The 15,654-nt window shown below is 27.5% G+C and overlaps 1 protein-coding gene across 2 annotated transcripts; it reads left to right on the plus strand.

Moving 5' to 3' along the window:
* Positions 1–201: 201 nt before the first annotated feature.
* On the plus strand, positions 202–14,703 carry LOC132917412 (UDP-glucose 6-dehydrogenase). 2 transcript variants are annotated; one of them, XM_060978140.1, is made up of 10 exons: positions 202–519; positions 7,891–8,074; positions 8,142–8,279; positions 10,318–10,482; positions 10,718–10,915; positions 10,987–11,134; positions 11,229–11,323; positions 11,401–11,604; positions 13,240–13,395; positions 13,823–14,703. In XM_060978140.1, exons 2-10 carry the CDS (start codon positions 7,916–7,918, stop codon positions 13,949–13,951), a joined length of 1,392 nt encoding a protein of 463 aa, XP_060834123.1. In that variant the 5' UTR covers positions 202–519; positions 7,891–7,915; the 3' UTR covers positions 13,952–14,703. The 2 variants fall into 2 exon arrangements, with proteins under 2 accessions (XP_060834123.1, XP_060834124.1); XM_060978141.1 differs by having other exon boundaries at positions 7,899–8,074.
* The last annotated feature ends 951 nt before the right edge of the window (positions 14,704–15,654 follow it).

Consider the following 15,654-nt stretch of genomic DNA (forward strand, 5'->3'; position numbering starts at 1 on the left):
GTTCCAAGTAACGACGGCGATGACGACGACGACGTGCCATGTCACCGCAAAACGGGCAGCGTGGCCACTGGCTGAGTGGCGGCGGCGACCGGTAGTCGGTACGCGTCAACGGCCGCGGACCGACCCTCCCCCCACCAAAACATCAACACTGTGTAGCCTGGGCAACGCGCGGCCACGTCAGCCGCCGCCGCCGCCGGATCAGCTCGTGTACCTCCGTCGACTCCGGCGTACTACGCCGCAACGACCGTGTCTCCGCCGCCGCCGCCGACCGTACCACTGTGTGCGTGTCCGTCGATCCGTTCGCGTTACCGCGTCCGACCGTGTTTGTTTGAGTGTGTGTTGGTGTGTGTGTGTGCGCGCGCGCGCGCGCCGTAGATCGATAAAACGCACGACGGTCTGCCCTGCTGCACTATTCTGTTGCTACAAACGCCGGCTGCTTATCACACTGTCCGCCAGCGACGTTATCACTCCGCCGGTCCAATACGCCAAGACGTGTCGATATATCACCCACGTCCCACGGTAATGATTTGCCCGAGTATAATGATATTTATAGTACGCGCGTTTGCTGTCTTATATTGTTTCGAGTTACACACATAACGTGTACATAATACGTGCGCGTAGTACGACCGGTACACCGGCTATACCGACCCGGGTGTGTGTTATAATAATAGACTTATCGCGGTCAATGGGTTTGTGTTACCCTCCCGCGGCGAGTCCCCCGGCGAAAATCGTCCTCAGATGGAGTCGGTTTTTTTTTTAAATTATTATTTCACCCTGTTCGGCGATAGTTTTGCTCGTCGTGTATCGTATATAAGTCGTAGGTATAGTATAGCGTAGGCGTTATTAATTGGACGTACTATATTGATTATAAACACTAGCATTAAGTTCTATAGTTTTGAATTATTGTTCTAATCCATATTTGCGCAGTTAAGTAGTACATATGAGTAGGTACCTCGATGGTACTTCGTTCGGAAACGATGCGTGTTATCTTGTTGCTACAGGACGAGCGTATTACATATACCTACCTGCTGCTGCATAGAATCAGCGATCGGAGTATTAAATACGTATTATACCGCTTTGAGTGTTGACTCTGCGGTAAATCCTTCAAATTTCAAAAATGCAAAATTATAAACGTTACGGGACTCGGGAGTTGTTTGTACGAGCCACGAGGTGCTTGCGGACACGGCCGCTGTTATAAACTCGGTTGTGTGGGTCGTGAACCACATAATAATATAATATAGTATATCGAGTGTAATACAGTATATCGAGTGTTGTCTAGGACTTGATATCACGAGTATGTGTAAGGCCGCGCACTTATGAATAGGCACCAGTTTGTCACAAGTATAGGCACTTGTAAATATTATAGATAGTTATATATATATATATATACCTAACGATTTTCTGAGTAGTGACGTAAGTCGAAATAATTATTTATTTATGATATTTAACTATTGCTACAATGAGTACAATGTGATGTATCACAACTCGGGAGAGTTTATATTAAAATAAATCATACATAATATGCGTACATTTCGTTGCGTGGAGTCTTACACGTGTGATTTTTGTTCCGTTCATGCGAATCCAGCTCGTCCAGTTAGCTCGTCAAACGGATCGTATTACTATCATTACGTCATACGAATTATTCACGAACCGGTGTGCTGGGTGTGACGACGATGACACCTCGGTTTTCGATATTTTCTCGTAAAAGCGATAAAAATAATTAATAATTAATAATATAATAAACGTTCACATTCCTCGGTTGGTAAAGTACATTAGGAATTAGGATGTATCGTTATATTCATATTATGAATCAATAATGTTGATGTACAAGATACAACTGGTTTTTACTGCATATAACAAAAACTACGTAAAAAATGTATAATATATATTTGGTTTCGTTGTTTACCTACACGGGGCATTTACGATTTTTAAATCTAATGTTTGGAATGTCCATCTCGTAATTATATAATTATAAGTACACGCATTATCGTTAGCCATTTTTCAGATAGTAGCTAACACCTAACATATTATACAGGTATATAATATATATAATGTTTAATATGGAATATAATATGTAAGTATATATGTCGTATGTATTATTATGTACCAATACCAGGTATTGAGATTTATTATACCATTTACGACAAGAGAAGATGTTTAGGTACCGCCTAACAATACTTTAGCTGCTTCAAACCTGTAACGGAAATACAGGTTGTGATTGTAGTAAATAATTGTATACCTACATACTGTTTAGTGGATTCTTATTATTGAACTATGCTCTCCACAACCATTTCGTTGCACATTTTTTTGATCATTATTTAATTTTTCAAAATATTGAAATATATACATTGGTATATTATTCTTACTTTTATATAGGCATGTTAAGCCTTTAAACAATAGTACCTATGTATGATCCCAATGTATGTATTAGGATCGCTATGAGCATAATTTAAAGTAAATAATTTCTACAGCATAAAACTAACAGACATTTAAAATAAACTGTAGTTGTTTTATAAATACGATGATACAAATTGAATGTACGAAAAAAATGAAAAATGTTTTTTATATTTCTTATCATTATTTTTCTTTAATGCATAAGTAAACACGTACCTTCTTAAATATATCGTATAGTCGTAGTGTAGGTATAATTTTAAAGATATAGATTTTAAGAATATGAGTAGTATAAAGTATTATGGTTACTAAGAAATAATTAAAATGCAAATATACAAATATTTTAGCTATATTTAATACTTACACTACATTATGTTTCGAATTTGCAGAAGATTTAGAATTGCTCAAAGCGTACCAAAATAAATGAAAATTTTGTTCAAGAGGTTAACTTTAATTTAAAATAATTAATACTTAAGTAATATTAATAATAATAATTAATATTATTATGGATATTTTGTGGTTGTACACACTTCAATAATTCAGCCACATCTATAGTTTGTATATTTTTGTAGTCCTTCATTCTTCACATTCCACTAATATACACTATTATAATATATTATGTAGTATTTACACACCTACACATTAGATACACTGTATATGAGCTGTGATTATTCATCGATAGGTTAGACAAGTTCATTAATAAGTCGGTCGGTATTTTTCTTTACGGATCATTACTAAGTTGTCAGGAATCTACCGAGTCTAGAAACTTTAAATTAGCTAATTAATTAAACCCAGTTACTAAAATTATTTAACAAGTACCTAGGTTTTTATTATACAACGAAAAAAAATGTATTTGATTACTGATAAATATTTGTTTTAATTTTTAAATTAATTTAATTTTAAATCGATTAACTACTGTCTACTAAAAAAAAAAAAAAAAACACTTACAATATATTCTACAAACGTATATAAAATCTTTGCAATCGTAAGCCATTTAAAAAATGTAATACCTACCTGTCCTACCAACATAATATGTGATAATTTATTTTACTTATAGTTTATACCTATTAAAATTTCACTAAGATTTGAATTTATGTAGATTTTATTTATACACACAATTCGTTGTACCATAATCCTTGTTTTTTTAAAAATTATTTTAGTTTCCAGTTTCCACTAGTTAAATATTTATGTCTATAAATGTATAATTGATTTTGTATTTGAGCTTAGAGGTAATCAATCATTATAGTCTTTATTCTTTACCCTAAACGCCCATTAATATTGTTATTTAAAATTAATATTTAATTGTTCATTGTCTATCAATAACGATTATATATTTTCTGCAATATCAATTAATTTTAAAGTTTTTATTAAATTATATAAAATAGAACAATATTAGTTTTTATTATGTTATTATGAATTATTGTTATAAAAAGAATACATTTTCCTCCTTTACCGCCATACTATTTATATTGTTTGTATACATTTATAGATTAATGTATTATGTATACCATCAAGTATAATATAATACAGTATAATGTTGTATTATAGTATCTACGTATTAATGTTTCCTATTAATCATCATATCTACAATTATAAGATACATTTTTATTGTAGTTAAGAATATTTATTTAAAAGACATTAAACGTCTTGAGGAAAATTATATATTTATATAATATACATTTACCTTGTATGCGGTACGAGTGTATGACACGTTATTCTAGTATGTATATAGCCTATATTTATAGTTGAATATAAACATATTTAATTTAATACGAACGTTAGTTATATAATTAATTGATTGATTGTTAATATTATCCTATAAGTACGGCTAGTAGTTGGTTGACTGTGAAATCGGTGTATGTTTGACTATGATAGTTGGTAGTAGTTAGTACCTCAAGGGTTCCAAGCTTTTCGCAATGTTAACAGACATATAGGAAAGGAAGAAAAATATTTTATCATTTTTTTATCGTTTATGTTCGAGGTGAGCATTTTTATACATACGTAGTTCATTCTTAATGCAGCTATGCTATGAAACCCCTGAGCTTAGTTATACGAGTATTCTTCTCTAGTACTTGACGCACAGAATTTTTAAATATGAATTTGTGTGACACGAGCGAACAAGCAGTTATGGCATTGAGGAACATGATTCGTTTTGAGTGGTTTTCTATAAAAACGGAAAACAGATTATTAGTTTAGATATGGAAATATTAAAAATAACAACATTGTATAGCTTTTGTATTGAGGTTCATAAAAATAATAGTAATGGCATTTGTTCTTCTAAATATTTGTAACACGTATGCATAGCCCAAGTTCATTTAAGTTATCTGAAATCTAGAGAGCTAAGCGTTAAATAACGCAAATTCTTAATTACAATCCTTAACTTAAGCTTGATGTTCGGAATTTGTTTCGTTTAAATCAGTGACGATGAAGTCCCAAAAAGTTTGTGTTGTGAACTAAATCCTGTTGGCTATATATTTACCACCCATCCCACAAGGCCACGCTAGTATACACATTCTGCAATAGTCTTATAATTTAGTCTTTAAATATTAAATACTATGAACATATATATTTTCTGAGCCCTAGCTATTAATATATTATCCACATATCTACCACACCATAATATAATATGTTGCGGCAACAACAGGAAAAAACATACAGCGACGATCGGTGCCACTGAATATAATACCACAAATACTGGATAATGTTCTTAAAACTATAATAAATTAATAACTATTGTCGAGATTCTAAAACCTACATTGGTGGGAAATAAATTATTTCAAATAATGTGTTTTCATCTGGGATTTTATCGACTGGTAAAAGTTGGTATACCTAACGGTTCGGAGAACTGAATGTTTTATTTAGCTTTTTATCATTTGGTCTTGGAGAAATAGACGTAGAGAATAGATAAATGACGTTTTGAATTGTTAAGGTCTTGTTATTTTAGCTTGCCTTCTGCTACTTCCATACCAAACGTATGCGAGCTACGATAATTCACATGGTGAATATCGAGTAGACAAGAGAGCGTGTGATAGAGAACAGGACGCGAACAAACTGACGTGCACACTTATTGACAGATAAACTCAGATTGATTTATGCACTTATAATACTTATTTATATGTATAAACTATAAATGTATAATACTATTGTATATAATAGTTTACATTATGGCATATTATTATTATATTGTGTTGTGATTTTTTTAGAGTATATAATTTAAAAGTATACTGCTTGTGTTCTAGTTGATATTTTGATTATTAAAATATATTTTGATGAAAATTACTTCTATAAAAAAAAATTAATAAATACCTATACCTATGTGGCTATGTCTTATATTATTATAAAGCGTAGGGTTCAGATGTTGGAAATGTTATAATAGGAATTGCATATTTTTCTACGTGTTTTCGATTTAAAATAAACCCAACTAGAAATTCATTCTATATATCCAAATTCATATTATTGCCATTTACAATTTACATTATTATTTAAAACACATTTTATTTACTTATCTGCTATTATGTAACTAATTTTTATGTGTACCTACTACCTACTACCTACTACCTATTACCTATACTATACTTGCATGCATATATTTTATCGATTTTACATTCTGTAACTTTCAAGCTTTCTGTTATGTATAATATATACATAATATATCATGTATTATAATCGTATATGATTTGTGTCTCACTCACTCTCACTTATAAAAATATTGTATAGTACAAATATAATGTTAACGTTATTATAGATAAGCAAATTTGTTTAGGTCGTGTTTATTTTTATGAATAATTACTATTTAATTAATAAATTGCTTCATCATTAATTTCCTGAAAATTTTCAAGTATATATTCACAATGATTAACCGCATTTTTAATTTTAGAATGCATAAAATAATTTATTATTATTTTTATACATGTACATAGGTAATAGGTAAACTTATAATATATTTATTATGATTTTCTGGAAAGTTCTAGTAATTATATATAATTTACTACAATATAATAATAGAAATAATATAAGCGACATCGTTTTACAACACGAACCAAACTGGATACTAATAAAGTAATCACTAATAAGTTATAAACTAAAACATCCAATTATTTTATCTATTTTCATTTCCGTACATATTTATATCCATGTATATATTATATAGGTACGTTGTTGCTGCACGATAGTCAGTATAGTACCACTGAATACTATTATATTGTATAAATAAAAAGAAATTAAGAATATAATTTAGTAGTGCATTATACAAAATAAATCCACATAGCGGCACACGTCAATATATGAAGATGTATGCTTGACGATTTATCTAATATAAGTATCTTAAAAACCCACTTTAAAAGTATTAACTGTCGACTTATAGTTACTTACGTCTTGTAAAATATTGAACAAAAATAATAAAAAGTTTTCATTCATATTATTGTAAACATTGTATGCTTTTAAAATGAAAAAAGGAAAAAATGTAGCATAGAACCTTTTAATAATTAATTCGTATCAAAATATCAAATTGTCGTTTACAACCCTACCAATCTAATGTATTTAGTTAGAATAATAAAATAACCAATATGTGTATCAACAATCTTATAATGATATTTATTTTAATTGTGTAGCATTTAAAAGTGTAAACTTCTATGAACGTTTTGTTATATTATACCTCATAACTTATAATATATAAGTATAAGTGTTTATTTATATTTTATGTTTATCGTTCATATTATATTAGGAACCTATACTAAAAACAAATGTCGAATTAAATATAATTTTTCAATGATTCATTAATTTAAAATTGAGGTTCTAATGAGAGCAATAAGTTAGATACCTATACTAATAGATTAGTTATACTAATATTATAGTAATATATAAAACGCTTGATGTTTATTGTTTACTAAGTTAAACAACAAATATTAAATTAGTATACAATAATAGAATAAACAATATTATAGAAAATATAATTAAATAATTCATACCTTATTAACACCCAATTTAGTTAAGATTTTCTCGTGGAATAAGGATGATGACATCATAATGCAGTCATTGTTATTTTTGTAGTTTGAAATTACCTTCATTATAGGATTATATCATACTGTCATGAATATCAAACAAATAAAATAGTAAAAATATAAATTATTTCTATAAAAAAACCTCATTTCCTATTTTAACATTTGTATTTATGAAATATATTATAATAATACGCAAACAATCAGAAAGACTATGTCACTATGGTTGGTGTACACAGGTGACTCCATAAAAATAGTAAATTTGCCAAAACTGAAACAAGTTCCGACACTATTTTAGTCCTTATAGACAATACCTATATAACACTTCACATTGCACAAATGAAAAATCAAAATAATTTTTAAATTTTTAAAGTTTCATTAAACTGTTACTATTTTTGATCTTTTCAAATATTTTATTATGTTAATTAAAATAGTTAACATAATAAAACAACAGTTATAGAGAATTAGTGTTTGTGTTTTAATTTAAGGCAATTGTTTTAAGTTTAACAGGTTGACATAAATTGAGTATGGCGGTCACAAAAATATGCTGTATTGGTGCTGGATATGTTGGTGGACCTACATGCAGTGTAATAGCAATGCAGTGTCCACATATAAAAGTCACGGTTGTTGATATAAGTGCTCAACGTATATCCCAATGGAACTCAGAAAAATTACCCATCTACGAAGTGATTTAAAATATTAAATTGTATATTACATTTTTCATATTTATACTCATAATAATTTAATTTTTAGCCCGGACTGGATGATATTGTAAAGAAACGAAGAAATGTAAACTTGTTTTTTTCTACAAACATCGAAGAATCTATCCAAGAGGCAGATTTAATTTTTATTTCTGTAAATACTCCTACAAAGACATTTGGAGTAGGCAAAGTAAGTAGCGTGTACATTAACCAATAAAAATACGATTATGTGTGTAGGTACTCTACTATATATTATAATAGAAATATCAATCATCAATGTGTCTTATAATTGAGTAAGTTAAGGTATTGTATAGATGTAAATTTAAATTCAATGTTTTGAAAAAGATTATAATGTATGTGATTATGAAAAGCTGTACGTTTTTAAGATTAGTATACCTTGAATTGCAACATAATATCTAAAAAAAAGTAATTATTTCTTGTTGAAGTACCTTTTCAATTTCATCAAAATTTGGACTTCAAACGTTTCTAAAAAAAAATTGTGCCTATGTATTTTCAAAATTTTTAAAATGCAGTGAGAACAATTTTTGATGAACCTTAAATTTAAATTTTAAATTTTTTAATAGAAAAAAATGTATCAGTATTTGAGTATTCATAAAAAAGAGATAACATTTTAAAACGGAAAATAAATAATTTAAAGTTAGCCCAAATATTTTTGTATAGAAAATCATAATTGAAGTATTAGTACTTAGTAGGTAAAACGTTTAGTTACTACTATTTTAATAATTATTGTTAAATAATAATAAAATAACAATATGTAATCATTTAGGCAGAAATCATTGTTATAGGATTCATTGGTTTCAAATAAACTGGCCAACAAAGTTTTAAATTTAAATGCTTATAAAATAAATTGTTTGTAATGTATTTTTAATATTTTTCATATGTTACTTATATTCAATTGTCAAACTTCATTACTGTAAGAAAAAAATTCTAACGTAAACCTATCAAAAAAATATATACAATTTAAAAATTATATCATATTATTATGTCTAAAAGATGGTAATTATAATATTATATAGGTAATACTGAAATAGATATATATATGTGTGTGTGTTTAAAGGTTTTATGTAAATTACGAATATAAGTACCTGTGGTTATTCAAATTTAAATAATTACAGTACTAGAATATCCTATAATCATATTATGAATCAACTAATATAAGTATTTCTGTTTCTTTTTGTCTATTTTTTTTTATTTTAAATAGATAGGTACATTTAAAACTATGACAAATTTAGCAATTATCAAATTTGCTACCAAAAGTCATCACCCTCGAAGTTAAAGATTAAAACATTTTTATGCACACTAAAAAAATATGCAATCATAACATAAGTTTCGTCTTTATTATCTAGGTATATTTACCTACTATAAAGCTTTGTCAATAATTTTTGTTTTTCTGCGTAATTTTACAAATGGTCCGATTTTGGAAGACTATTTATTTTTATTTATATTATATATAAATATACAATATTGTATTTTTGAAAACAATAAGTACCTAGATAACTAATAAGGGTGCACACTTAGCGCAGCCAACAAGTACCAACAAGCCTTTCTTCATTGAAACGTTTGTCTATAAAAAATGTATGCCATAAAATAATTAAAAATATAATGGGCGTATAATATCTATTGATAAAATTTAAATTTACATATAAGGTACCTAAAATAAATTTACTACAGGCATTTTTTGCTTCTTGAATAATGAAATGTAAATTTTTATGATAGTTTGTAATTGAAAATATGCGAGTACTTTAAACCTTTTAGACTTATAAAGTAAAAACCGTAGTCAGCAAATTAAATAAAAAATGATTTATAATTCCAACTCGAGTTAAGCTTATGGATCTTGAATATGTTAATAGTATTGATTTTAATTTTAATGTAAATATGTGATAGGTATATGATATATATAGGTATATTAAAGGTATATCATATATTAAATATAAATATTTTATTATAAATTTAAAATCTAGTTTTAATATATCGTATACTATTTTATATGATTATTAAGCAAAAGAATAGTAGATTAGTAGATACATAGAAAATGTCTAAGTAATTTTAAATTCTTTTAAAATAATTATTATTTTGTCGTTTTTAATCTTAGATTTTACTTATATCATTATTATTTATTACATATTAACTAAAAATAATAATTTATTTTGATAATTCTTAATTATAAAACGTTATTTGATATTAATCTTTTTTACTATTTATTACAGGGACGTGCTGCTGACTTAACATACGTTGAAAACTGTGCTAGGACTATTGCCCAAGTTTCAACTAGTGATAAAATAGTAGTGGAAAAAAGTACAGTACCGGTACGTGCAGCGGAAAGCATATTAAAGATTTTAAGTGCTAATCATAAGCCGAATGTAAAATTTCAAGTAAGTTAATATATATACATTATACATATATATTTAGTAGATGATTCAATATATTTATTATACTATCTTACTTGCTGTAATTTATCTTAACGCTTACAAGGTAAATATATAATAAATACCACAATTCGTTTATTCGCTTTATAAATGTTTTATCTTGTAGGTATGAGCTGAGCTGAAATTTAAATATTACACAATGGAAGTTTTAACTATATAATATGTACGTTTGTTAATATAGGTATTATCTAACCCCGAGTTCTTATCTGAAGGCGTGGCTGTTGAAAACCTGTTAAATGCCGATAGAGTTCTTATAGGGCACGAAGAGACCGCCGATGGCTTATGGGCTTTTAAGGAGCTCAGTAAAGTCTATTTGAATTGGATACCCGAAGCAAAGATCCTTAGGACAAACACTTGGTCTTCGGAACTAACCAAACTAGTAAATTAAAATCGTGTATGGTATATTAACACACTGTCTATTAATAATTACCAAAATTATTATGTTCATAGGCGGCTAATGCATTTCTTGCTCAACGGATTTCTAGTATTAACTCGATGTCTGTAATATGTGAAGCGACTGGGGCAGATGTCAGTGAGGTGGCTAAAGGTATAGGTCTTGATTCCAGAATTGGGCCCAAATTTTTACAAGCGTCAGTTGGTAAATATTATTTGAGTGAATTCTTGTTTCCTAGTTTCCTAGTATTTGATTGTTCATCACAATTCTATGTCTACAAACACAAATATGTTTAAAGGTTTCGGAGGCAGTTGTTTTCAAAAAGATTTACTTAATTTAGTTTATATATGTGAATGCTTAAATCTTCCACAAGTAGCTGTTTATTGGCAACAAGTAACAATTGTTTTATTTATAACTTAATTAATTTTATTATAATGAATAAAATAGAAATAATTTATTTTAATTTACAGGTACTAGATATGAATGTTTATCAAAAATCTCGATTTTCTAATAAAATTATCGAATCACTGTTTAATACGGTCACCGGTAAAAAAATAACAATGTTTGGATTTGCGTTTAAAAAAGACACAGGTGATACTCGTGAGTCACCTGCAATACACGTTGCTAAGACGTTACTTGACGAAGGAGCAAAACTTAATATATATGACCCGAAGGTGAGTTGAAAGAACAATAGTTGTATTTGTATAGTAAAATAGATATAAAATGTGAAATTCTATAGAGGGAAAAAGCAACATTTGACGAGGACGATATTTTTATAGTTTTTTTTCTAATGATCAATGTAAAATATCTACGTACTGTTATTAATATTTTCATTATTCATAGAATATACGACTATCTTATTCATAGTTAAAATGGAATATGGATTTATATTTTTATAAACCATAAATCATAAATGGTTAAATCTTGTTAAAATATGTATTACAAATTATGAATTATATCTCATTTATTTCAATTTATGTTTAATTATAGTTTTTTGTATTGGTATTTAAGATCTGTATTTACACGTTATATACTTCTATACGATAAGTATATTATATAATATTTAAATGACGGAAAAGGGAAATCGTTCATTGGCGACACCCCGTGGATATCTAATGTTTTTTTGGAAGAGAGTAGGTCCTTATTCTCAAGTGGGTTATACCTGCAATTTGTTTGGATGAAGTGATAATAGGATTTGTATGAATACTGAAAGTCTTGTGTGTGTTTTTTTTTTAGATGAGCTTAGGAAGTTTATTTAAAGTTGGAATAAAAATGTCTTTATGTAGCGTGTCATTAGTGATGTACCTACAGGGAATTCCTGATAATACGTGTAAGCATATAAATTAGAGGGTGTACTGTTTTGACTGAGCCCCAGAGTTGAATGCCGTCTTGAAATACCATCATAGAAGTGTAGACTGTAGATGATCGTTTGATTTTTAAGGAGAGCTTAGAGTAGAGAAATGGTTTGAGAAGGCGAAGTCTCGAATTGAGTACTTTACGCTTGTTAAGGTGGGTGGGAGAGTTAGGCAGTGAGAAAGTTGTCAAGTATTAAACCCAAATATATAGTTTGTGTAGAAAATGGAATTAAGGACTAATGTATTGTCAATAAAGGTCGGGCTCGGCAAAAACATTAGATTTTTTTACGTCGATCGTGATTTTTAAATTATCGGAAACGGAATGGATGAGCGGGTTCGGTGTAATTCTTTTGGTTGCTTTCCAAAGCGAGCTGTTTGTTAGATTAAAATTAGAAATTTAACTATCAAAGAATTGATTTTTGTGATTTTGAAGTTGTCATTTAAGTTTGTTGGTTAAATTATTAAGAATCCGCTTATCGTTGCCCGTTAGGGTAACCTATAAATTGTAATTTTATATTTTTGTTACCGGAAAAGCACATTGATGTGGTCCGGGAGTGGATATATCTATCCAAAATAATGTTTGATGCTGTGGAATAATTTTTACTCGTGTGCGACGGCACTGATGGCAATTCAGCTGCAAATTGAATCATTTCTACAAAAGCGACAGAGGCTTGTTCAAGATCTTTGGTGGTTTTTTTTGTTATAGTTATGAAATACGGTTACAGTAATTTGTATTTGCCATCTAAAAATCACAGTTATATATTAGTTCACATTTCACATAATTACTTATTAGGTAATAAATAAAATAAATACCTACAAAATAATTTTATAACATAGGTATATATTTAATTTAAAAATTATCAGATGAATTTGTTTGTACCTAAGTTTCGTCTTTCGGATCCTAATGATCCGGTACATAATAATATGTTTATTAAAATAAGTTTTTGATCTTAGGTGGAACCTGAACAAATCAAAAAAGACCTCACGCACCCATACGTTACTGATAATCCAGAAAACGTAATTAGGTCTATCGAAATTCACGATAATCCATACAAAGCTTCACACTCGACACACGCTATTGTAATATGCACTGAATGGGACGAATTTGTGGTAATTTCTTAAAAGAAAATTATTTAATTTTTAAATTAACTGAACTAATTAATTTCACATAGCTATACGTACATATAAAATCGAAAATCGAAAAGTATAAAATCTATAAACATGTATACTTACTCGATTTAATTATAATTTTATTATACAAATAGTCAATAGGTAATTTTTTTTCTAAAGTCCATTATTGTTATGATTTATAGATCATTAAATTATATTTTATAGCTGTTATGTCAAACATAATTACATATCTATTTACTAATTAAAAATTAATATTCCATATTTAGAAATCACGTACCTAATTAAATGCACATTTATTTCTTTTAGAAAATATTAAAATATATAACAAGTATCCATTAAGTGTACACTACCTAGGTAGTATTTTTATTAGAGATCTGTTGTCAAATAATATATTATTATATTCTAGAACTTGGATTATGAAGAAATTTATAAACATATGATAAAACCAGCATTTATTTTTGATGGCCGCAAGATTCTGAACCATGAAACTTTGGCCACAATCGGTTTTCAAGTTCATACAATTGGAAAACGTTGAATTTTAAAATTTATTGTGTAATTTGTCTTCCATTCAACCATATCAATTAGGTATACTTGCCACTACCAGAAAAAATCAATAAATAATAAATATATTTATATTTATATTTTTCTTATATTTATATCTTATAACATATATAATCACGAACAAACTTTTAATACATTTATACATGGCCTTATATTTATTAACATAAGAATTTAATTGATAAAGGTAGTTAAGATATATTGTACCAATGTAAAATTTACATATTTATATATTTGTACCTATTTTTTTGAATTTTTATAATTATTAATAGATGAATACTTTTATTTATTACCATTTAAAGAAAAAAATAATTCCATGCATGAAAAACTTAAATATATATACAAAAACAAAAAGTTTTATAGGTAGTTTATTAAGTTATTTATCATGAATGTTTTTTACGGTACTTATATAGTTATATAATTAGACATTTTAATAAACAATTATACCTACAATATATGTATTTAATTTATATTTATGTTATTATAGTTATAATGTATGCCACTAAATGTATGTAATTTTGAGGTATTATTTTTTTTATCAAAACTTTTTTGTTGTTTATTATAATTTATTTTAAATGTTGAAAGAAAATTATTGATTAATGGCACTTTTGTTTTAGTTTATGAAAAATTTTTTATTTTTTATTGTACTCAAAAATTAATTTATAAAAAGTATTATCTGTTCTAATTTGATTCTAACTAAATGTAATAAATTTATATTTTATATCTAAACCAACTGAGTTATCTCATTAATAATGTTTAATATTGCTTTAATCTAATTACTAATATTCTTGTTTATTGGATTATCCGATTATGGAACATTATGTTTTAGATTCTGAGACTGAGCCATGTATGACAAATGTATAGGTTTTACAATAATAATTCAGGTGTTTTTTTATATGGTATTTAAATATTATGTTTTAGAAATTAGATGATCAAGTTTATAAATGTATGATAGATACAGAATTTATTTTTAATAATAGCAATTTTCTGATTCTGAACAATAAAATCTTTCCCATGAATATTTTTCAAGTTTAGATTTTGTCCTATGTAAATTATAGACAAAGAAGAAAACCAGCATGCACTAATGTACATGTCGAAAAACAATTGTGAGGTATAAATGTCATATAATATATTATTAAATTTTTAAGCTTAAGATACTAAAATTGAAAATTTAATACAATTTTAACTATACATTTTTTTTTACGTTTACAAGTTTTTAAACAAATATTATTAAAATTTGAACTTCAAACAATTAGGTATAGAAAAAAGTTATTTGTATAGATTTCCGATATTAATATATTAACCTGAGTAAAACAAACGAGGAAACTTGTATTATATTTCCAAGATAATTAACAGCAAAAAATTTTAAATGTAAAAAAAAAGCTCAAAATTAGTCTAAATATTTTAAAAGTTACACATTATGTATATGTACATGTTACATTATGTCTAAAGTATGATTTTTTAAGCAATAGTGGATTGCTTCTAGTTTATATGTAATAATAATAAAAATGTTTGATAAAAGAAATTGTTTTTTTACACTTGAATACAAAATTTCTAATAGTTACAACAAGTATAAATAAAGAATTTTTCTTTTAAATGAGTATTCAGCAAAATTAGTGCAAACACAATCATCAGTAAAAGCCAAGAATCTCTAACAATAAATAACAATAAGCCTTTAAA

Source organism: Rhopalosiphum padi, chromosome 1, assembly GCF_020882245.1.
Source record: "Rhopalosiphum padi isolate XX-2018 chromosome 1, ASM2088224v1, whole genome shotgun sequence".
NCBI lineage: Eukaryota > Metazoa > Arthropoda > Insecta > Hemiptera > Aphididae > Rhopalosiphum > Rhopalosiphum padi.